General features: G+C 41.4%; 1 protein-coding gene across 1 annotated transcript in view; it reads left to right on the top strand.

Moving 5' to 3' along the window:
- PKHD1 (PKHD1 ciliary IPT domain containing fibrocystin/polyductin) overlaps positions 1 to 25,696 on the top strand; it is a gene marked incomplete at both ends in the record, with an annotated part of 264,384 nt that overhangs the window by 101,107 nt on the left and 137,581 nt on the right. The window contains 5 exons of the mRNA XM_080341064.1: positions 15,903 to 16,110; positions 17,147 to 17,304; positions 19,492 to 19,686; positions 20,741 to 20,866; positions 24,476 to 24,606. Of these exons, the coding sequence (XP_080197190.1) occupies positions 15,903 to 16,110; positions 17,147 to 17,304; positions 19,492 to 19,686; positions 20,741 to 20,866; positions 24,476 to 24,606 (818 nt within the window). The remainder of the gene's footprint in view (positions 1 to 15,902; positions 16,111 to 17,146; positions 17,305 to 19,491; positions 19,687 to 20,740; positions 20,867 to 24,475; positions 24,607 to 25,696) is intronic.

A 25,696-nucleotide genomic window follows, 5' to 3' on the forward strand; every position in this document is an offset into this window, starting at 1 on the left:
TGATCTGCCAGGTAGGTCCCATGGTGAGGCATGCTACAGTTAGTAACCTATGCCAGCTGGATGATACTCCTCAAAGCAGTAGCAAAGTCCTCTTGGCAGTGTGTTTTCCATCTCTCCATGCTGTGTTGTCATCCCAATGTCATCGGTCTGTCTCCAGAGTTAGGAGCACAGCTGACATCTCTCTGTTTTCCTGGTGGGTCGCACAGCCTCACCTGCTCAGCACAGGTTGCTGTCATAAATGACAAGCCCAGGGTTATGCAGAAAAACTGTGGTAATACCAAGAATTTCAGTCCTAGATTCCTGATCTTCTGCTCTAACCACTGGACCTGCCAGGGGAGTTTTAGGCTAGACATAAGGAAAAGGTTCTTCACCCAGAGGGTGCTGGACACTGGAACAGGCTCCCCAGGGAGGTGTCATGGCCTCAAGCCTAACAGTGTTCAAGAAGAGACTGGACAACATCCTCAGACACATGGTGTGAACTGTGGGGTTGTCCTGTGCAGGGACAGGAGTTGAACTCCATGGTCCTTGTGGGTCCCTTCCAACTCAAGATATTCTATGATTCTATGGATTTTCTCTGAAAGTGAGCCCTACAGGAACTAAGCTCTATGTTCCTACCAAGTGGAAGTGTCAGGAGACCTAAAGGACAGAAGATGGTTAGAGGTTTGCAGACGTTGTGGGGTAGGAGAATTTAGAGACACAGCTTTATTTGGAAGGCTGTTAAACACAGATATAAAATGACCATTTCTCGGTGAAGCAGATTTTATATGGAATTCAGGTCCAAACTTGGCATGAATATTAGTGCAATGCACGTATGTCAAGCTCTTAAATAATGGACTGTTTTTGAAGACGGTATGTGTCATAGAGGAGAAAAAAAAATCCAACTCATCTAAATGCCTCATCTCCCCCTCGTATGTTCTTGTGTGTCAACCTTCATATTGGTCAGTGTTTGTATCCTCCTTGCAAACAGCTTTAGTAATTTCAGTAAACTGGCTTTGCAGAAAGACAGTGTGTTTCTATCCCATTTCCTAGAGGGGCTCGGTGAGGGGCTGCTGTTAGATCATTGGGGCTGAAATGACTGTCCATTACTGGCCATTGAGTTTCACACAGTTATCCCTGCCTTGAGTTCAGTAACTCCTATAAGATTAAAACGTGCCTTCCAGAAAGGCTTGGTCTTTGAGGACATCAAGGACATGGGAGACAGCATTTTCTATAGGAGCTTGTTCCAGGGGATTAATTTGGTTAATCACCCACGTTTTTGTTGTTGTTGTTGGTTTTTGTTTGTTTTTGGTTTTGTTTTTTTGGTTTTTTTTTTTAAGAAGAGTATTAAAATGCCTGATTTGAATTTGCCTGGTAACAGCTTTCTCTGTTTCACTTTCTGTGTCTTCTCCTGCTTCTTTGAAGTATTTTTCCATTCTCTGTTTCACCCCTGTGAGAAAGTCAAGATTTTGTCCTTAAATTTTCAGTGCTTTGTGGCAAGAGCCTTGTCTTCTTCATGTTTTGTTCTCTAGCAATGTGGGTAAAGCCAATAATATCTTCATGCAGCTCTGTTCCCTGTGCTACTTCCCACTTCACCACTGGCTTGTGGTCTCCATCCTCACAGACAACTCATGATATTATAGAGGTGAACAGGGCAGAAGTACTTCTTGTAGTGTTATCTTGGCAATATGATGGAGAGAGGTAAACCCAGGTGTCTATATCGGTACCCTCGAGGCATTTCTCACTGATATTTTACATGTTTTACTCTGTAAGTCTCAGTGATTCTTCATTTCTGAGGAAACCAGGAAGATGAGGTCTGTGTTAGCAACCCAAGCATTACTTAGATGGAGATAGATGGAGCCAGAGAAGGCTTAGCTTGTTAGTGGAAACATCTCATTGTTTCAACTTCTTATCAATTCTTATTCAAGAATTCTTATCAATTTCTTATACAAGAAATGCAGACTAGCTATGAAGTAACTTCTGAGCTTTGCACTATGTACAGTCCCAGTGCATGGCTGCAATTAAGATTCATTCAAACCATGTAATCCACAATTTAGCATTGAAGCAGTAGAAACCCACTAGAAAACAAGACCAAAAGAAGTGTGTTCTTTTGCTGGATTCATATTGCTTACAAGAAACAGAAACATGTTGTTCTGTCTCCAATTTAGCCCCAGTGTGGTCTGTGGTATAGAACAAATTGTTGAGCGTGACAGCCTCTTTCATATATATGAAAGAGGCTGATACGCTCAACAATATATGTTTGTGAGATACATATGTATCTACATCTGCATATGTTATTTCAGATCAAAATCATTAAATAAGCAGGCTTCCAAATTCTTAGCTGTCTTGGTGAAGACAGGAATGGGTATATTTTAACGTCTTTTACTCTTTCAGACTGGGAAGTTTGAGGGATGCTCTGCAGCCACGGTTGAGTTCAGCTTGTTTAGTAAGTGCTGTCAGCTCCTCACTTTGATATGTTAATATGACTAAGGTTTTCCTACAATTCCCGTGTGAGTGTCAGTCCTTTGCTCCGCTGGTTGTAGCAGGATGGGAAATTTCACTGTTGCCTTTGGCTTTACCCAACTCCCCTGCCAATCAGAACGTGCCACCCATCAACTGCCCGTCAATCACATCTCAGTTTGAAAGGGAGTTTCAGTCGACTGGGGCAACTCGACTTTTTGACAATGTAATTACGGCCCTTGCATCCACGGTAGGGGCCTGAGCGAGGCTGAGAGAATTTTATTGATTGTTCAGAAGGGAAATTTATCACTGTCTCCAACTCCGTTCGCACTTTATTCCCTCAGAAACTCTCCTGACAAGCTTCAGGAGGGAAGTTTAGTGTGGTGGCCTTGGCTGTTCTTGCGCCTTTGTCCTTCCCAGAGAAGCTGGTCCAGAGACATCAGCAGATGCTGAGCGGGGGACAGGGACCAGGTGCAGGTGTGACCCAAGTGGAGATGCTGAATCAGTAGTTGAGGACACCTACCCTGTCTTTGTGACAGCCTAATTTGTGGTCCCAACACTTTTATTACCATGGATGGAAAAAAATTTAAAGGCCTTTTCCATTCTGTTCCATTTTTCACAATCCTGTGTAGATGAGGTGTCCGTTGTGTCCCCTCAGAGGAGACTGTGCCTCTTTGTAAACAAAGTCACAGGCAATCCCAGAATGTCAGGGGTTGAAAGGGACCTGGAAAGCTCATCCAGTGCAATCCCCTCATGGAGCAGGAACACCCAGATGAGGTTACACAGGAAGGTGTCCAGGCGGGTTGGAATGTCTGCACAGAAGGAGACTCGACAGCCCCCCTGGGCAGCCTGGGCCAGGCTCTGCCACCCTCACTGCGAAGAAGTTTCTTCTCGTATTTAAGTGGAACCTCCTGTGTTCCAGTTTGTACCCATTACCCCTTGTCCTATCATTGGTTGTCACTGAGAAGAACCTGGCTCCATCCTCCTGACACTCACCCTTTCTGTATTGATCACCATGAGTGAGGTCAGCCCTCAGTCTCCTCCAAGCTCAAGAGCACCAGCTCCCTCAGCCTTTCCTCACACGGGAGATGCTCCACTCCCTTCAGCATCTTGGTGGCTGCGCTGGACTCTCTGCAGCAGTTCCCTGTCCTGCTGGAACTGAGGGGCCACAACTGGACACAAGATTCCAGGTGTGGTCTCCCCAGGGCAGAGCAGAGGGGCAGGAGAACCTCTCTGACCTACTGACCACCACTCTTCTAATCCACCCCAGGTACCATTGGCCTTCCTGGCCACAAGGGCCCAGTGCTGGCTCATGGTCACCCTGCTGTCCCCAGGACCCCCAGGTCCCTTTCCCCTACGCTGCTCTCTAATAGTTCATTCCTCAACTTATACTGGAACCTGGGGTTGTTCCTGCCCAGATGCAGGACTCTACACTTGTCCTTGTTATATTTCATTAAATTTTTCCCCACTCAACTCTCCAGCCTGTCCGGGTCTCTGGATGGCAGCATAGCCTCTGGTGTGTCAGCCACTCCTCCCAGCTTGGTGTCATCAGCAAACTTGCTGATAGTGCACTCTATTCCCTCGTCCAAATAATTGATGAACACATTGAATAATACAGGCCCCAGTACTGACCCTTGAGGCACTCCACTAGATACAGCAATTTTGCTGTTTATTTAGCAGAAACTTCATGAGTAGTAACACTGTGATGATACAGGGCACAAATGTATGAGCCTGTTCCTTGCATTTTCACTAGTAATATATACCTCTCCAACTAGATGGACGATGTTAAACTTCAGATTTAATACCATGTTACATTCATTTTGTGAAATCTCTGCAGTAAAGAAAAAGCAGAGAGTTTTTGTTTAATATCATACTTATTTATAATAAGCATAATCAAAATGGAAATGTTAGTGGTCATTTCAGTCCTCCAAAGTCGTGGAGAGTCATGCTGCAAAGAGTGTCCCTTGCACTTGCAATGGATGCTGACTGTGGAAAATAACATTATAGAGACAATTCTGCACTTCTGTCCCAGACTTTCCTGTAACCAAAACGATCTTACAAATTTTCAGGGTTAGTGGGAAAAAAAGTGTTATCAGTTAAACCAATTATTTATTTTAGTCACTTTTAACAGTGAAAAACAAAATGTTTGAGAGCTGTGCACTGTGCTCTACAGCGCCTGTGTATTCCTCAAGAGATCAAACTTTTAATCAAATGCTTCTTGCTTTTTCTCCATTAAGCAGTGTTATGTATCTGTGCTGAGTTTGAGATTAAGAGATCATAGACATCATGAGAGAATTTGTTCTGCTTTACTCACACATTAAAAATAAAATCTTCCCAGAGGAAAAAAAAAGAAAAAGAAAAAAATCTGTGGCAAGGGGATTCAAGATAGGATGCTGAGATCTGCTGGAGATAAGATGTGCTTTTTTACCTTACTGAAATGTTCATCCATTCCAAATATGTTATTTTCCACTGATGGAAACCATTGATTTGCACACTCCTGTTACACCAGGAGTTCAGATCCCATTTTCCTTTCTGGAGTCATGTCCATAGGTTACTTTCCCTTAGATGCTATTTATTCTGTGTGATGTTTGCAGGAAGATTTTTGCCTTCTGTGACAACGTTTTTCCTTTCAAGACCTTGACTTTAGCGTGATGTATTAAAGCAGATGGCTCTTGAACAGAAGGCTAAGCTGTCTTGAATCCCCCTGCGTTCACTGAAGATAAGAAACAGCACTTAGGCGCTTCCCATGCAGTAACTAATGTACAATGGCTTGATCCTTCACTTTCTTATTTACAAATATAAGATGACCATCAGATTTTAAAGACCTAGTGGATGGGAGGAAAAAAAATAAAACAAAACCAGAGAGTTGAGTTCAGGGAAAGTTGCTGCATCTTTTATAGCTTGTCCTTCTTCCTGACAGAAATGCATTGATTATCTTTAGTATTAACTTTAATCAGTTGCTCTGTATTTTGGTGCTGATCTTGATGAGGAAGACGTAATGTAAAGGGGACTGAGAGATGGGTGTTAATACATATATAATAGAATAGACTATAGAGTGTAGCTTATCTATATCTATACTTTATTAGCTATACTCTATCAGCTTGTGTTTCTTGACAGGGATGAAGTCTGTGCATTACCACAAATGTGGATGCTTGTTGTGGGATAAAATAAATAGTCACCTCTTTTAAACCATTGAATATAAAATTGAAACATGTCCTCCAATTCTTGCCCCAACTACACCTACAGAATGGCTAGCGGAAGAGAAGCAACCAACATTAAAATTAGGGTGAATTTCCACCCTAGATGGGAGAAAGCCTGCAAAGTTTGGTAAGCTGAAAAACTTGTACTGCCAGGTCTGGGTTTTGGCAGGGCTGCAGGTTGAGCCAGGCAGGGACACTCCATTTGGGCTCATTTTCATTTTTCAAAAGTGTCTAATTGTCTTTCATCGCATGCTGGGGATGCAGCAAACTGATCTTAGCATTTAAATGGTCGTGCCACCCCGTGTACCTGTTCCCATGGGCAGACATTTCCCGTCTCATTTAGTGACAGCATGGGAGATTAACTAGAAATGCAAAATGTGAACAATTGGCTTCTGTGTTTGAAGCAGGATTTCCCTGACCTGTGTTTAAAGGGGTTTTCCTGCTTGGCACCTTTGGTTGTGAGCTATTTTCAGGAGTGGAGCATGGTTTTGGTGTCAGGCTCACTGATTTACACAAAGACAGTGAAGGAGCTGGGAAAATCTTTCTGCTTCCTTTCTGGACTGATGTGACTTAACAGAGTGACAGGGTAACCTCTGGTTAAAGCATTTGACACAGTCTCCCACAGCATCCTCATAGCTAAACTGAGGGAGTGTGGTCTGGATGATCGAGTAGTGAGGTGGACTGTGAACTGGCTGAACGGAAGAAGCCAGAGAGTTGTGATCAATGGGGCAGAGTCCAGTTGGAGGCCTGGATCTAGTGGAGAGTTCAAGGGTCAGTGCTGGGGCCGGTATTATTCAATATATTCATCAATTATTTGGGTGAGGGACTAGAGTGACTGTCAGCAAGTTTGCTGATGACACCAAGCTGGGAGGAGTGGCTGACATGCCAGAGGCTGTGCTGCCATCCAGAGACTTAGATAGGCTTGAGAGCTGGGCAGGGAAAAATTTAATGAAATATAACAAGGGCAAGTGTAGAGTCCTGCATCTGAGCAGGAACAACCCCAACTTCCATTATAAATTGGGGAATGACCTATTATAGAGCAGTGTAGGGGAAAGGGACCTGGGGTTCCTGGTGGAAAGCAGGATGACCATGAGCTAGCACTGGGCCCTTGTGGCCAGGAAGGTCAATGGTACCTGGGGTGGATTAAAAGGGGTGGTCAGTAGGTCAGAGAGGTTCTCCTGCCCCTCTACTCTGCCCTGGGAAGACCACACCTGGAATCTTGTGTCCAGTTGTGGCCCCTCAGTTCCAGCAGGACAGGGAACTGCTGCAGAGAGTCCAGCGCAGCCACCAAGATGCTGAAGGGAGTGGAGCATCTCCCGTGTGAGAAAAGGCAGAGGGAGCTGGTGCTCTGGAGCTGGAGAAGAGGAGACTGAGGGGTCACCCCATTCATAGTTATCAATATGTAAGGGATGAGTGTCAGGAGGATGGATTCAGGCTCTTCTTGGTGACAACCTATGATAGGGCAAGGGCCAGTGGGTTCAAACTGGAACACAGGAGGTTCCACTTAAATTTGAGAAGAAACTTCTTCGCAGTGAGGGTGTCAGAGCCTGGACCAGGCTGCCCAGGGAGGTTGTGGAGTCTCCTTCTCTGCAGACATTCCAACCTGCCTGAACACCTTCCTGTGTAACCTCATCTGGGTGTTCCTGCTCTGGTGGGGGAATTGCACTGGATGATCTTTCGAGGTCCCTTCCAATCCTTGACATTCTGGAATTCTGTGAAATGTTTGGAAATGTTTTTCATTTTTGGTGCAGCACATAGGGATGGTACTTTTTCTGCAGTGTAATGGAACAGGAAAGATCAACAATGAGAGTTTCCTTAGACCTGTTTAGTCACACAGCCCTTTCCATCTTCAGTCAGATACCTGCTGCTTTCTTGAGGGTGCTGTTCAAAAATATGTAAGTGGAACTGCTTTAAGGTAAAAACTGTATTTTCATTAAAGTGAAATATTCAGCAGAACTAGGTCACATTCAAGGATATTTCCTACTGGAGAAAATCAAAATGATTCAATTTGTCCTCTCATTCAGATAATGTCAGTTTGTTTTGTTTTGTTTTGTTTTTTCCTCCACTGGGAGAAGGAAAAGGTGTTTAATGCTATCATTTTACTTTCATCTGGACTTTCGTATTATTACTTTTAATATTACATCTGTTTCATATCAACATTTCAACACTAGTGAATGGCCACATTTTTACAGAATAGAAATCAAAATGCCTGAGCCCCCAAAGTGACATTAGTATTAATACAGAGGAAAAAAAAATGTAGTTGTTCCAAAAAGTAATTTTTTGGGGAGGAATTTTTGTTCTATGGATGATGATGAAGGCTTAGCCTCATTTGAATTTAGAGAGTCAAGCTGCAGGCTCTGATTTCATCCTCTAGAACCTTGTTTTATGGGGAAGAATCATCCTTATTTTACAAGAGAAGGAAGGAGAAGACAGAGAGACGCTGAAGTTGTGTCTGCATTGGGCCTTGGATGAGTGGGGCACCAAGCAGGTTAAAAACTAATGGGGCAAGAGGTGATGGTTTTAAGCTAAAAGAGGGGAGATTCAGGCTAGAAAAAAGGAAGAAATTTTTGACGCTGAGGGTGGTGAGAGCCTGTCCCAGGTTGGCCAGAAAGATAATGGATGCCCCATCCCTGGAGACATCCCAGGCCAGGCTGGACAGGGCTCTGAGCAACCTGAGCTAGTGAAGATGTCCCTGCTCATGGCAGGGGTGGCACTGGATGAGATTTGAAGGTCCCTTCCCACCCAGACTGTTCTATGATCCCAAATTCCCTGCTCCAGTGATATGCAGCATCAGAGCCTCTCCACAAAGAACCTCTGCCCAGACCCAAGCAGGTGTTAGCACCACAATGAAGATGACGCATGGTGGCTTTGTGCAAAAGCGCCTACATGGAAGGACCAAGTATCTCCAAATTTCCCATCTCCATCTCCTCATTGCTCACATAAAGCTTGTGCCTGATGTCGAGTTTGGTCCCACACAATGGGTAAATCCCATCTAAAATACAACGCCCAGCACTGAGGCTGCTGCATCTTGTCTCTACAGCAGTCAAGAAGCTGATGAGCTCCTGGGTGTCGCAAGGGTTAATGAGCAGTTTTAAATTAGAAAGGACCTCCCATTTTACCTCGAGGTAACACCAGTTTGTCCTGCAGGGCTGCATGGGGATGGAGAGACATCTCTCACTTTCAGAGCAAAGACATCCTTGACTTTCTATGATGTGTAACATGAAAAACAAACCAAACCAACCAACCTCAAACCTGACTCCTCTCATTGCAAAACAAGCTAGAAACATTGTGCAAATGCTTAGGGAATATACCTAGGACCGGAATTAACAGAGAATAAAAACAAGCTGAAAATATTAAAGTCCAGAGGGTTGAGGGCTTGTGGTTCAGATAGGTGTTTTTAAACACCTGTGAAAATGGAGAGAAGCAGCTCTCATTTTTGTCTGTTCATTTTGTTAAGTGAACAGCAGCGGCAAAAATCTCTGTCCTATATCTACCTGTATCTATCTATATCTATATCTATATCTATATCTATATCTATATCTATATCTATATCTATATCTATATCTATATCTATATCTATATCTATATCTACATCTACATCTACATCTACATCTACATCTACATCTACATCATCTATATCTATATCTACATCTACATGTATATCTATATCATCATCTATATCTATATCTATAGATCTGTCTATAGTCTTTTCTGAAGCTCCCATTTCTAATGGCTGTATTGTCATTTATTACCTTGGCACTGGAAATTTTGGGAATGGCCAAGCTAAATTTGAATAGGTAGTGCGGTTTGGATATGAAAAAGAGAATAATGAGGGGTTATGAGACTGGAGAAGAAGCTGAATTCCTTTGGCAGTGTGACACCTGAAATGCTGCAGTAAATTGTGTTGTCTTTTATTATTGGAGACTATATAGCGATGTTTTGATTTTGTGGGGGTTTTTTTGTTTGTTTTTTACTGTTTTGTTTTGTTTTTTACTCTTTTGTTCTGTTGTGATTTTTTGTTTGTGTGTTTTGTTTGTTTGTTGTTGTTTTTTTAAATCATAGCTAAAATCCATTGCATTACATTTTAACTCCGTCTCTTGCAAAAACTGTCTTCATTTTGGGGAGCATGTAAACTGCTTGTTTCTTTTCACTTTGTTCATGGGAACTGAAAGATCTTACTCTCATTTACACTAAAGATTTACAATATAGCTGCAACAGATTGACAGATTATCTGCAGTATAACTCGTATAGTCACAGTAAGTAGATTGTGTTTCTGAGCCCTGCAGTTCTTGTAAATCCCTTTTGTGGTATAAAGGGATCTCATTACCTCAGCTCTAAAGTGCTAATAAACTGTCAAAAGGTGTAAAATAGCTTTATAGTTTGTCAACACTACAAAGAAACTGCGTGCTCATAACCTGAGTTAATTAATTTGTGGTAAATAGGAACGAAGATGAGATGCAGCAGGATCCTGGCCCTGTGTAGTCAGGGAAGAGTTCAGAGGATGATGTTCCCTGCTGGAAAGGGAAGATGGTTTCAAACCTTTAAACAACTTTTGGGAGAAAGATCAACAATCCCATGGCAGGTTTAAGACTGGAATCAGTCCTAAAACTAATTTAAGGACTCTAGTTTCTACCAACACCCCTGTGCTTAATTCACATGCTCCAGCTCTGCCTAACTCTGGATGTGCTTCACACTGGTTGCAGTCAGGCAGGCTTGATTAGGAGGTTCCTTGGGTATCTAAAGTTAGGTGGCAACAAATGCTCCAAAAAGTCTTGTTTTCAGGTCAGGAGCATCTGTTTTCCATCTAAGTAACATGTCATCTAGTCACCTAAATTCTTAGATCTGAAGCATCCCATAGATTTAAAGTGGAATTTATCTAAACCAAATAGAAATATGAAAGGCGAGAGCTTCCTTCAGAGCAAACTGATGTTTAGGGAAATCATAGGGCAGTGAGATCTGGGGTTTCAAATGCCTTCTGGTTGCCACTGGAGTAAGAACATGAACATCTTGTCTGTGAATGCAAATTGTAAGAGGATAAATCAGACACAGAAGAGTGACTGTGCTGAATGTACTCCAGGGAAAGACTCTTGTATCTTGAAACAGCATGTTCTTGAAACAAAGTAAGTTGAAAGATTATGGTCAGTAACTCTGAAAATGCTGGGGAAAAAAAAAAAAACAGCACCACAGGACAGACTTATGAAGGGAGCTGAGCTATAGAATGAAAAGACCTGAAGGCTTTCTCTAAGAGGGTTACCACTGGATTTACTCATCACAAATGTTCACGGAGGTGGTGATCACAAATGCTTAGAAGAGCTGAGCACAAGTTTTGTTCAGATACAGACTTACTCCAAGACAGCCCTGTGGGCTGGAAAGAGAAAAGGAGGAGAAGCAGAGGTGGAAATTGAGAAAGTCGTGGGGAGAGACCTGAAGGTGTCTACAACGAGATGACTGAATATCAGTCTTGGAACACAGTGCCCAAAGTACAGCTTGGCTAGAAGAAAGAAGCACCAGTGGCCTTGGCTGACTTTGAAGAGGAGAAGCCAGGAGGCCAAGGGAAAATTCTCCAGGAAGAAAACTGTAGACAAAAAGAAGGCAGATTGAGGGAGGAATTCCTGACATTCTTTGAGTTTTGATGTGATTCTGAGACATTTCTCTAAAGGTCGAATTCTCATTTCTGGTTGAACCAGGTCTAGGCGAAATCAGTTAGTGAAGTCATTTAGCATCCTACAGAGATTTATAAAATGCTTTGTGGTACAGGCTGTAAGAAATTAAATTTGTACTATTTTTCTTTTTCCATACTTGACATCGAAAAGAGAACAGCATTGTATGCATCAGAATTGCCTAGTTCTTGATAATTTTGCCCAGCCTATACAAGACTGTATCTTCACATCATGCTTCCATCAGGAAGCATAAATCAGGGTCCTGGTACAAAGGTATTCTTCATGCTGTGATTTGTGATTAATTCACTTTGGAATTTGATTTCAAATCCCTTGCATTTCTGTGTCGCCATTTGACATCATGGTTCTGCTCTGCTCAGTAGAGGTCATTTAGTAAAATGTTCAATTCTCACTTTGCCTGCGATAACATATTAAGTTTAAAGGTTCTATCCAGTCCCTTTAACATGAAGGTGCTTCTGCATTAGATCTCAAGACGTGTTGTTCTGTTTGGTTTTTTTTCCAATCTGAGATTAGTTAATTATTAAAAATGAGTTCAATAATTGAGGCGTTAAACAGAGTCATCTATTTTTCAGTACTTTTGAGTGTTTCTGCTTGCAGTATTTTTTTGAGAAAAAAAGAATTTAAATGTACTGCAGCTGTTGGTCTGTTAAAACTTCTATTCTCAAGCAAGCCATTTATTTACCTGTTGCACAGTCCAGTCTCAGTCACTGAAGGTTATTTATGAACCCTGCATATTTAATCTGAAAAAGAGTTTGTTTTCGAGGGGAAACAAGGAAGAGGGTTCTGGACCTCCAAAGGGTGGTCCTGCAGACAGAGTGCAGAGACAGGGGTCTTTTTTCCAGGGAACTCTCTTTAGGTATTTATGATCTTGGTAGAGACCTTGTTGGTTCTTTGAAGGAGAGAAGCTGAAGAAGACCTCTGGGAAATGAAGGTTGTCTCCCATCCCTCCTGAGATCTTCATCAGCACATTTCATCTCCCCCATTTAAAAGGTGGGTGTAGGAGTTCCTCTGAAAAGTGGTGTCAACCCAGTCAACCTACTCCTGGTAGGTAAGCAGAGGTCTGGAAACTTCTTCAAGAAGCAGTAACAATTTTATTTGGCTCTCTGCCATCTATTTATTCATTTACCTGAGTGTTAATGCAAATCACCATTTCAAGCAACCTGTGGTCTCCAAGGTATCTATGTGGGTCTGCCAGGTAGGACACAGGACTTAAGTCATACCAATGTCTTTCTGGAACAGCAATTAAACTCCAATTGTACATACCAAATGACCTGTTTAGGCACCCGAAATCAACCCACAGTCTCCAAACTAAATCAAGGCAATTGCAAGCACCACAGGTGACAGTGACTAAAGGGCTTCGTGGGTGTAGTGCTCTTATTCAAGTTATCTTCATTTAAACTTGCTGGATACTGAAGTTGGAGAATATGGAGGTTGCATGTTTTCCTATAAGTGAAAGTGTGTGAGATACAGGTAGCAATGTTATACTTGTTTTTTTAAAAATGTGAATTTGTAGGGTTATCAGCTGTGAATTTGTTTTCAAAAGGGAAATGGGTGATTTTAAACAGCAATGGGTAATAACTACTCGAGAAATAGTGTAGAATATTTTAATGTGAGTGTGTGATGGGGTCCCATCAACACCACAGGGCCAGGAATATATTATAGTCAAGGCAAAGAAGCCTCAGTTTTGGTGTCACCTTGAAGAACTGAACAGAAAATTATGGCTGACTAAACCGTGTGTATCACTCGTGCTGCTCAGGAGAGAGGAGAATCTGACCTGTGAGTATTGTTTTGTGTGGGAATATAAATGGGAAGCAAGGAAGGAGGAATGTGACAGACCAAAATATACTAAAAGTGTTGGAAGTATCCTACCCCACCTAAATCATCAGGAAAAAGGTAACAGAAACTCAAATGGGAGACAGAGAGGGAGGCTGGCAGAACACAGTAAGAAGTTAAAAAAAGAAAAAAAAAAAAAAGAAGGTTGGATACATTGAATGCTCTTATTTTTGAAATAAAATATATTGACAAGATTTTCCTTAAAAACTTTTGCTTCAGAGCTTGAAAGTGGAAAAATCCTGAAACAAATCTTTTCCATTAGAGGATATTTTGACTGCAGAATGGTGGTTTGCACCTCTTAACGAGAGGAGTTGTTGCCCAGCAGTGCTGCTGTAGTATGCATGTGACAGATGCACACTGTGGGAGACTGCTGTGTGTCTGGCCACAGATGCACACAAACACACACATGAACACACAAATCAGTGCTATAAACAACATGTCCAGAGCTGGAGAAAAACTCTGTGCTGCTCAACATGCTGTTGGTCGTTCGCTTTTATGTGAGTCCTAAAAATTCACGAGGTTCACTCAGTGAAAGGAGGTAAATGAATAAAAATGATGAAGCTGCTGCTAGTAAAAGCATGCACATAGACTGATATCAAAAGATTATTTTTTTTTGAGCTATCTAAAGCTGTGTTGAGGATGAGGTCTCACAGGGAAAATCTTTGATGTCTGTGCTCATGAATGGTTCGAGGTGAGTTTTGGCTATGTCTGCATTAGAAAACAGAAGCAGATTGGTAGAGTGAATGAGGTGAGTGTTGAGGATGCAGAGTCCACTCCGTAGATGTTTTTGGAGTAACTATAGAGTTATTCTAGTCGGGTTCCATTGGCATCAAAAGTGTATAATATGTCATACTGGATTACAACTTCTGTATTAGTTTCATCGGAAAGAAATCCATTTGAAGCCTTCTAAAATAATTCCATGGTATGAAATGAACATTATTAAATGAAGGATGTCTGAGAGATTTGTTTAACTGTAAGTTGAGAAATTTCAAGTCTGATTTAAGAAAAAAGTAAAAGATAATAAGCCAGAAGGATCTCAGCTGGGTTTAGATGACTGTCATTGACACAGAGCAGGCGCTCAAATATGCTTCTGAGTGCTGGAGTATGAAGACTTGAGTCTTCCTTCTCTCATTCTGGTGTGGATTTATTGACTTGGAGGTGCCACTCCTTATTTCCATCTTCATTAAGGAAAGAATTAGGACACCAGAGTACAAGCAATGAGAAAGTAAAACAGGATATGGAGAGAGACAAGCTTGCTTAAAATAATTTTAAAATGTTTTGTTGGATGCAGCCTCTACCATCAGTGATTTCTGGTGTTATTACTTTTCTATAGAACAACTAGGGAGGACAGTAACTTGCTGTGGGCTAAAGGTAAATGATGATCTATTGCAGAGGAGGGAAGGAAAAATATACTAAAGGTGAGTCCATGAGGAACATACTCTCCCCTGATGGTGTTCAGTGTGTTGGATCTCACTGGACCAACCTGTTTCAAAGCCTGGAAGGGAAAAAGAAATGTGAAGAGTTGAAGCAAACTGCATGAAATGAAGAAGACAGGGTGTAATGGCAAGGTGTTTCATTTCTAGGGCTTGTTGCACACAGATTTAGTAGTATGTCCACTGAAGAGGAGGTAATTTGGGAAACTGCAGTTGCAACGTTGCTGTTACCTTCTAGTGGTGGCCTCAGGTTGCTGATACAAGGGGGTCTTCTTCATCTTGCCATTGTGCTGAGCTGTGTATTCACACTACTTGACAAATCTCTAACCCATCCCCATGCTCAGGGATGTTCTCTGATCTTCACATCAACTGAGCCTTAACACTGAAAATACTTTTTCAGGTCTAGCCAGACTAAGGCCTCACCAATAATATGTTTCAGCAGTGTTAGCTAAGATTCAAGTTTTCTGGAAAAAAAATCATGGAAGTTATTACACTTCAAATAGTATGTGATGTTATTTCTGCTTTTGGATGAAAAAGACTGAAGCAAATTCTTTTAATATAAAATGTTTGAGTCACTTAACCCAAGATTTTGAAAAATGACCCCTTGTTTTGGATCCTCCCTTGGATACAGTTTCAAGAGGACATCCTGTTGCTGGCTGAGCAACCTGTAGTCATTCCTAAAAGTTTTTGAGACTGGTGATATTTGTCTTTCCATATATCACTGAAATCTTACTAATAGAAATGTGTTTGTGTGAATGCAAGTTACTTGTGGGCTTAGATTCACTGCATGTTGTTCTGTACACATGACTGGGCAATCTGATAATTCGAAGTGCTTTTGGAACTAAAGAAGGATGATGGTCCCTGCAGAAACTGCTTTTCTCCCTTGATTATAAAAGGTGCTTAAGAAGAGGGTGTTTCTCACATATAGAAGCCAGTTTGGGGGAATCAAACAACCTCAGGTCCCACTGCCTGTACAGCAAACTTCTTTCTGACACGTTTTTCAGCTTTTTTGGAACCAATAGAGACAAAAGACATGAAATGAATGTGTTGTTTGGAAAGTGCAGAATTTCTGATCCAAACAAATATGCACAAATCCTCCTCTGTAGCATCGATCTCGTCTCTCTTATGCAACGTCAAAAAGAGAAGAATGACTGTGGAATGATTCAAGTGAGGTGGTGTTTTCTAAGCATATTACTCCTGTTTTGTTTTGTTTTGTTTTGTTTTTTTATGTTAACTGACTTAGTGTTTATACGGGGATTTTTTCGTCCTTTTTTTTTTTTTTTTTTTTTTTTAATTATTTTTTAATTTTTTTTTTTTTTCAGGCTGGGTGCCCAGAGTAGCTTTCACACACTTGAAATCATCCGCTCACGTTAATGACACACGATTAGTGCTCCAGGAACCTGTTGACTGGCAACCTGGTGATGAAATCTTGTTGGGAAGGACAGACCTTGGAGACGCCCAACAGCAAGAAGAAATGGCTGTTATTGAGTCTGTGAATGACACGGAGCTGTACCTGAGATCACCACTCAGGTAGCCTTTCAAGGGCCAAGGGGATTTCACTAGCAGAGAGCTAAACGAGGGAAAATTTGGTCAAAGTGAGGACATAATAACTATGTAAATCCCTTTTACAAAGGTGGTCAGAGATATTTCAGTTCCTCGCTCTCCCTAAAGCTAGTGGACATTCAACTTGGAATGTTTCTATGTTTAAATTCTGTATCATAACCATGAACTCAGAAAACCTTTGAAGCAGAAAACACTTATGGCCAGTACAGTCCAGTGGCCTGAACACACAGTTGACAAGGAAATTTCCTGCATAGTTAATTTATTGAGAAAGTGCATTTTTTCACAAAAAGTCTCTGACTTCTGTATAAATAAAATCAAAACTAGAAGAACACAAAAAACCCAAACAAAGCAAGCAAGCAAACAAAACCAAAAATGAAAATGAAAACAGCAAAAAAACCCCAACCTCCTTTCTTGACTGATTTACTTAAGCTGATTAACAACACACTTAATTACTTCAGTTTGGAAATACTGCTTACATGTTTCCAGTGAGCAGTTGTTTCACTGCCTTATGTTGTCTTGGTCTTTTATGCGTGGAGATCTTGGACAAACTCTACTACTTATCATCATCACCTGGACCTCCAGTATTAAAATGCGTTATTTATTTGGGAGGCAACCCAAATCCAATGCCCAGGAAAATTAATGGTATTATTTTCAAGAAATATTTGGGGCTTGAGGAAAAAAGTACTCATGGTTTTCAGCCGAACATGCTTTGGGAAGAAAATTCAAAGGCCAAAATATTTTGATGTAAACATACATAATCTAAAGAAAATTTGCGAGCTTGAGAGACAAAAAGTTGAAAACAAACATCAGCCAAGGGAAAATACATTTAGCCCATATATGTAAACACATTGGATGTGTCACTGTCCATAGTGAAAGAGGGGTGAAACCACCTCTGAATTTGAGAAGTTGGAGTCATAAGCTTAATGTGAACATCATTCTTGCCATCTGGCAGGTGCAGATCCTTTTGTGCTTTTTTTGTGTCTTTTTTTGTGTCTTTCCTTAGGTGCTCCCACAGTGCTGGAGAAGGATGGGCGAATGGCCAAGGTCTTCCCTTGGGTGCTGTGGTGGCACTGATTAGCAGAAGGGTCCTTGTTCAAGGAAATGTCACTATGGAGAGGATGTCACACCTCAGACAGTGTGTAAAATCAGGTGCTACAAGAGGTGAGGAGGTTTTTTCCTCATAGAAATGTACTGAGGAGGAAAATTAGTCCATTAAAATCACATCACGGTATCAGTGTGTATTAGAACTAATTCTTAATAGGATAACTTTGAGACATACCAGTGCCAGAAAAGCGAGTTTATCTTTCCAAATATTGTTTGACATTGAAGTGTGAAGTCTTGGGAGCTGAACTGCATTTCATTGTAATATCTCAGATGTATTATTTTCACACTGTTGTTTCAAGCCATCTTGGGAAAGGCCCTTTAGTTTTGCCTGAGCCTAAGGGTGTAGAGAAGAAAGTATCTTCTGAAAACATGTTTCAGTGTACATAATATATTAAATTTTTAATTGTGTTTACTGTTTAGTCACTTGAAGAAGAAGGAAAAACAAAACAGCCCAATGATGTTTGTATGCTTCAGTGTAAAATATTGAGACATTGTTTAGTGCTTAGGGATACTAACAAAAAATAACGGGTGATGTTTTTTTGTAGCGTACAGTAACACTGGTAAAACAATGTCAGGTGTCTCAGTTCTCCTTTAGTTTTACCTGTATGAAACTCTGTGAAGTTTGACAGGTGGCTTCCTGATCTAAACCTGCTGATGAGGAAGGAGAATCAGACACGGTGATTACAATTTAGGAGAGTTAGGTTATCTGGCAACCCAGATGTAAGGTTTCCTTTAAAAATAAAATGCCTTGGGCTTTCAGACCGTGACACAAGACTTCATTTGATATCCAGCAGCCAACTGCTTATATTACTCATGGATTTATGGTCCATTTTCTGTGGAACTCATAAATATAGACTCTGAAATGTGCTAACCGTTTGAGGTTTTTATTTGAGTTAAAGGATAGGAGGATTTCTCAGAGGAATCACCAGAAGATGAGTAAGCAGTGGTTTTTGTGGTTAATTTACATTCTTTAAAAGAAAAATGAGCATTACTGAGCACAAGCAGGCGGTGCTGGAATTTGAGATTCTGTCTTTACCTCATCTGAAAAGCACAAGTTCCATTTTCATAGCCTGAATCCCCTCTTACCAAAGCATCCTAAATACAGACCCATGGAAGAACGACTCAAGAATGTTGATACATTTCCCAGCCCTACAATTTACTCTCCTTGTCTTCAGAATGTGGGTAGTAACAGTTCCACATCCATCTGCCCGGACAGTCAGGAGAGCAAGAGTTTTAAAGAAATTTCAAAATGTTCTCATTTCAGTTTAACTCAGTACATCCGTGCCCAATCTCCTTTTCAAGAACCTCACCCAAGGTAAATCAATGTCAAATCCATCTTCCACATGCATAGGGCTATTTAAAATTGAACACAAGGAACTTTCCAAGGCATAAATCTACCACAGCTTCCTGCTGGTTTTAATATGTATTCCTCTAAAAATGTCCAGACTCTTAGGGAAGGAACCATGAGAGTATTTAGAGGGAGCATCAACATCATTAGAAGAGGGGGTGGTCAGTAGGTCAGAGAGGTTCTCCTGCCCCTCTACTCTGCCCTGGGGAGACCACACCTGGAATCTTGTGTCCAGTTCTGGGCCCCTCAGTTCCAGAAGGACAGGGAACTGCTGGAGAGAGTCCAGCGCAGCCACCAAGATGCTGAAGGGAGTGGAGCATCTCCCGTGTGAGGAAAGGCTGAGGGAGCTGGGGCTCTTGAGCTTGGAGAAGAGGAGACCGAGGGGTGACCTCATTCATGGTTATCAATACAGAAAGGATGAGTGTCAGGAGGATGGAGCCAGACTCTTCTTGGTGACAACCAATGATAGGACAAGGGGCAATGGGTACAAACTGGAACACAGGAGGTTCCATTTAAATACGAGAAGAAACCTCTTCCCAGTGAGGGTGTCAGAGCCTGGACCAGGCTGCCCAGGGAGGTTGTGGAGTCTCCTTCTGTGCAGATATTCCAACTCACCTGGACACCTTCCTGTGTAACCTCATCTGGGTGTTCCTGCTCCATGAGGGAATTGCACTGGATGAGCTTTTGAGGTCCCTTCCAACCCCTGACATTCTGGAATTCTGTGATCAAATAAGCTTGCCTGTGGCTATTTGTCTTTGGGCCCACATTTAAGATCACTGCTGGAGACAGAGTCTCGCTGAGTCAATGTGGTCGGTCTCGTGATATTGCTTGGGGCTCTCTGCACACCCCATGGTGGCCATGGCCATACTGACAGCTCTCACTGGCTTGTATTCTAGGTGTCTCCAGCTGTCTGTATGAGCTAAGCGAGAGACAGCTGGGGTCTCGGGACCTGGGGGCTGTGGTGGTTGTAGAGGCCTTTCGGGGAGAGGCGAGTCAGCTCCGGCTGGAGGGTGTCCAGTTCCGCCACATGGGCCAAGCGTTTCAGCAGCACCGCAGTGCCCTGACAGTTACTGGCAACGCATGGATGACAGGTGAGGTGGCCACACTGGAGGTGGTCCTGAATGATCTCAAATGTCCACCTTCTCTTGCCCAAAGCTGGGGCAGGTGTCCTCAAAACCTTCACAGCCCTCAGGTCAGTTGACAAATAGGACTGGTAAATGCAAGAAATCCTTACCCGTAGTCTGAGCCCAAGTGAAATTTGATGGAGGGCTTTAGGCTCCTTTGTGTCTCCAGACAGCTGCTTCCTAAAGTAACATTTCATTTTTATGCCACAACTCTTGAGTTGGTGTGCAACTTCTGCCTCTGGAAATGAAAGCAGTAATATACTGTGAGGGAGCCCAGGGGTGGCTCAGACCTGTGCAGTAGCATAGGTCAAAATTTAATTCTGTCAGCTGAAAGTTAAAGAGCATATTAAGTTATCTTGACTTTGTCATTGATAAGTGCAAAATTCATTTCCGTGGAACTGGCAATGAGGGCTTTGAAGACTGGTGGTGACAGTACCAAGTTAGGTGGGCTCAAATAATGTTTTAAGAATACTAGATGGGACTTCCCCTTCCATCTAATCCATACTTAAACCTTTCCTATGCCATCTTTATCACTGAATGGGGATCTAGGCTTCCTGCTGGCAAAAGACAGCATTGACCATGATCCTGGAGCACAGTGGGCAGGTCACCATGCCTGGCTAGGCAAGGTGTACAAGATACCTGTCATGTCCTCGTGCCCCTTCTGAAACGTTCCTCCTCTCCCTCAATCCCACTTCAGTCATCTAAATGCTTGAGCTCATAACATTCTTCACTCTTGGGATCTTGTCCTATCCTTTCACTGGATCTGCTCCTCCTTCCCCACAATGTTGGACCACATTCATTAAGCAGTTTTGGCGCTTCTTCTCTTCTGTGTCCCTCTCAGTCATGCCGTCCTGTTGGCAAAGATGTGCCAGGTGAATGAGGGTGGGAGCTGCAACTGGGCAGTCTCATGGGAGCCAAAAAGATTAATCTCACAACATCAAAGCGTGAGGAGCTAATATAAAACTCTCCCAACCTTTAAGCTGCAATGTGTTTTTTGCTCATAGGATTCTTTTCTTTCCAGACTCTTACATACGTGGCTGTTGTGTTTTGGACTCATTTGGCCAAGGACTCCGTCTGACTGGGATCTCAAACCTTAGTGTGGAGAACAATGTTTTCTGTAACATTTCAGGGCATGGGCTTTTACTGGGTGAGTAAAGCAAGAAAAACAAACAACAACAAAACTATCCTATGAGTAACAGCAACATGCCAATTACCATTTGCAGGAAAATGCATTTGTAGAAAAGAGTGGCAGATCCTTAACTGCACCTTGAAAACTTTAATCACATCTTCCCCGTTTTACGGTACCAGTGAATCTGGAATGAAGCTTCCGTGATTCCACATACAACTGCTAGCAGATATTCCTGTTTGACCATATGTCGAAGGTTAAGATTACAGGGTGACAACAAAAACCCTGGCAGATGTATTGTTAACCTCCTCCCTCCTGCCTCCCTTCCCCCTTTTTCCCCTCCCTCTCCGCCCTTCCCGCTAAGGATAGGCGATTGGGAGGAAAAGAAGGACAGAGAGAAGAGAGTTGGAAAAATTAACAATGTTTTACTAATGCTACTAATAAGAATAGAGAAAATACACAAAATATACAAAACCAATCTTGAAAGTCTCAGCAACTGCAGAGCTGGCACCCTAAGTGCTGGATTGGACTCCGCAGCCAAGCAGAGCTGGATTCAGTCTCTCACTAGGCCTCAGTTCGCAGGGACGACTAACAAGGTCCTCTCCTATTGTCAGCCATGAAAGAGACGAGATCCTTGTGATCTCCCACTTTTACATGAAGTATTCACGTGAATGGAATGTTATACACAGTTGGTCAGTTTCTTGATCACCGGTTGCTCATTGCCTCGCTCGTGAGATGTCCATCCATGCTTATCAATAAGTTTGCTAGGTTTACCAAAACATGTGCCTGGTTCTCCAGGAAAATGCAGTTAATATGAAGGCTTTAGCTGACAGGCAAATTCACTAAAAGAGAAACTTGTTTTTAACAAAACCAGGACACCATATAGTCTCTTTCATCAGGCCAGTCTTCACTTGATCTGGATCTCTTCTTCTCAGTGTACAAGTGGAAGGAGATAAAATAATCTCCTCTAAAAAACGAGGATTGATTTATCTCTCTTTGGAAGAGTACCATCATGCAATATTTAAGATCCCAGCTCAGTGAGGCATTTAAGAGCATACTTACCTTTAACTTCAGTCATTTGACATCGAAGATAATGGAGTGAAAGCATATGTTAAAAGTTAAGCAGAGGATTTAGCACTTAAATAAATTGGAGCTTGGAGCAAGAAAAATGTTAAACAACAAAATATTTCTCCTAACTAATCATCAGGAGACTGACTTGAAGCATCTTCTGCTGGGATCTCATGTTGCCTGAATACCTAAAGATATAGCTTGATTTTCATTTTCCCTCAGAAATGGGATAAAAATTACCAATTTTAAGATAAACGGAGAGTGGAAAAAAGCCTTCAGTCCTGATCCTGCAGTTCAACACATACAGTGAGTCCCTATGTTGGGTCCTGTATGTAAACATAATGAGAAATGATAGATTACGATTTAAACAGGGGAGACATATAAAAGGAAAGTGATTGTACACATCTGTCAAAGAGAGCTGGCCTGGAGAGATTCAAGGAAATCGTGGCTGTGGGAAAGCAGACAAGATCTCCATCCTGCAGGCGCACGTAGGCTCAGTCTTACTAGGACATACGTCTACGGTAAAGATCTCTGAGCTGAGCTGAACATTTCCACTGAAGTTTCAGCCTGAATACACCTTATCCTCAAGATGTCTTTAATGGCTTCACTGTCAGCAGCTCTGGAGGGTCTGATGGATGAATTTATGTATGATTTTGTTGCCTGTGAAGGAATATTTATTATAGCTGCCTATTTGCAGCGCCAGAATTGGACTCCTTCCATGGTTTCTCATTTTCAGGGGGGTTGCAAGACAGTCATAAAAAGTCGCTCTGGGCTTAAAATTAATTGACACACCAGGTCTCAGCTTGGAAGCCAAGACCTTTTATGCCACCTCAAAAACCTATATGGCTGTCAAAAGGGTTGCTTTAAGATCCTGTTCATGCTCTGGTAGTGACATTGTTTGTAATATATACACCTTGGAAAGGAAATATTTACTAAATGGATCTTGTTCTGAAAGTGAAGAAAAGTTCAAAAAACTGAGAGGGAGGCCAAAGATAATTTCAGCCATTCCCAAAATGAAAGGACAAATGTTTCCCTGTGAAGTGGCTTACATTTGGGGTAGTAATGATAGGGGAAGGATCTGTATTTGTAATAGAACTTGAACAGGTATAGTTAAAGATAATAATTTATGTTTGATAAACAAAAGTAAACAGATTTAATTTCCTCCTGACGTAGGTCAATCAGAGATGACTCACTTTGTATTCTGCTTCCAAAACACAAGAGCAGGGGGACATATACTGATGTGTCCTACTTGGACTTGTCCTGTATAGGACTATGGGACTGTCCACTTTTTGCCATTGGGTGGCACATTTCTTTATGGTGTAGCTTAAATATATATATATATATATATATATATATTCCCCCCACACACTTCATACTTTAATACTGTTACTAGATCTGGGGTTCCCCATGGCTCTGAGTTGTGTGATCAATTGCTTGATTGATTTTTCCTTTTTCTTGTCATACTTCATTGTTTAGTGGGGGCAAAACCCCCACTCTTGTGCACAGTTGCTGTGAATTTTTAAGTCTATTTAGAAATTTTCTAACGTGTGAGTAGGGTAGTGGATTGAAACACAGGAGATTATAGGTACAACTTTGAATTCTAGTACTGCCAGAAGCATACCTGTGTGTGCATAGGTGAGCTGCTTCCCCACTCTCAATCTTTTTCCAGCTGTAAATGTGCTTTATAATATTCCCTTTATTCATTTTCTCCATAAACCTGGGGTACAGTATGGCTGGTATCATAATCATATATAACATCTGGTACAGGGTATTGGGAGTATTGAATTACACAATCATGGTCTCTGTTGCCTGTTGATATAACATGTACTGTAATATTCCTTTCCCTGATTGTGTTTATCCAAGTACAATGTAAGATGTTTGTGGCAGGAACCACCGGTTTTTGTTTGTTTGTTTGTTTGTTTGTTTGTTTTTTTGTTGTTTTGTTGGTTTTGTTTGTTTGTTAATCATGTTTACAATGTTGATCAGACCCTGCTTCTGTCCTCCTGACATTCCCTTCCCTTTCCATGTTCTGCACTCCTGTGTCAAGCAGTTATGGCATGTTTGACCATCTCATAGCCATCTTCTGCCATATGTTAAACACAAGTTTCTAAGTGCTTTTCAAACTATGACTTATCCAGCAACAATTAGCAGGGAAACCTAATTCCCAGGTGGGCCATGTCAGCAAAGCAGACAAGGCAAAACCTGGCAAGTTCTGTGACTTCTATAATAGAGAGTTTCCAGCTATATTTACATTTTTCCTTTCCTTTCCTTTCCTTTCCTTTCCTTTCCTTTCCTTTCCTTTCCTTTCCTTTCCTTTCCTTTCCTTTCCTTTCCTTTCCTTTCCTTTCCTTTCCTTTCCTTTCCTTTCCTTTCCTTTCCTTTCCTTTCCCCTTCCCCTTCCCCTTCCCCTTCCCCTTCCCCTTTTTTTTTCTCCTTCTCCTTCTTCTCCTTTTTTTTCCCCTTTCATTTTATCCTTTCAGTTTATCCTTTCAGGTTTTTTTTCTTCTTTTTTATTTTTTTATTTTTTTAATTTAATTTTATTTTTTATTTTTTTTGTATAAGGAGAAGGACTGGAAGAGAACAGAGTCATTAACAACATAGTGATTAGCCTTTCTGAGACAGACAGTTTCTCCAACATCGAGACGCTGTCACCAGCAGGGATCTACATCAGGGCTCCTGCCAACCACATCAAGGTAAGAAGTTCTGGTATAAAATGTAACTTTTCTAATCAAAGATATCAGAAGGATACAAAGCTTCATTTGTCTGCAAGATCACATGCACAACAGTTACTTCTTGGATGAGCTGTCAGAAACTGCTTGTGATATTAAAACAAGTGCATATTACAAAATAAATTATATTCATGACAAATATTATTATTATTTAAAATTTTTCTGCACCTGAGTGGAACAAAAATTGTTTTATTTTCTAATACTCATGGATTCATAAAAACTGGAAAAAGGTTTGGGCTCAGCTTCTCTAGAGTTTTCTCTCCTGTCATTTTACCCACCCCCCCCTCAATTTTAATGGGCTGATGACAAACACACTAAAATTCAGCCATATCAAATGCACTCCTGTCTGGATTTGAAATGAATTATGTACAGTCCAAGTTTTACGTTCCAGGGTGAAAAGGACAACACATTTCCTGTCCTATGAAAATGACATTGATTTTAAGAGAGATCAAGCTTCTTTATTCTAAATAGTGATAAGCCCTTGAACTCTTAAAAAACTAACAGGCTAACAACCCTCACATCAAAAAGTTGAGCTCAGTAAAAATCTTTTTGTTCACTAAGTCTTAGATGCTTTCTTCTAGTTCATAGTTTTTTGTCTTATTCAAGTCACATTTCAGAATAAACAGTCACTTTTAAGTGTTTCATGGAAAAAAATTGTGATTTTCAGTAATTTTAAACCATTTTACATTCCACGCTATTTTGAATCTGGAATTTCATTGAAACTGACCTTTCTTACCACAGTTTCAATTGTGACAAATGTACATTTTTGTAAAAAAAAAAAAAATCCTGACCTGTTCTTAACCGATAGAAACCAAACCAATTATTAAGTGTATGTGGAGACCTAATCGCCCCCTGGGCTTCTGTTCCAAGAAGAAAGAATTGCACCTAAATTTGAAGGTGAAAAAGAGACTAACACATTTCCCATGTAAGTATGAAGACTGTAGTGTGCTCAGGAAGAAGGAGAGGACTTTTCTGCAATTCCCTCAAGGGCATATTTATCATTTTTAAGACCATCAAATATAGTTTAAAAATACAGCAACTAGGCAGAATCACA

The sequence above is a fragment of the Nesoenas mayeri genome (assembly GCF_963082525.1).
Source record: "Nesoenas mayeri genome assembly, chromosome: 3".
NCBI lineage: Eukaryota > Metazoa > Chordata > Aves > Columbiformes > Columbidae > Nesoenas > Nesoenas mayeri.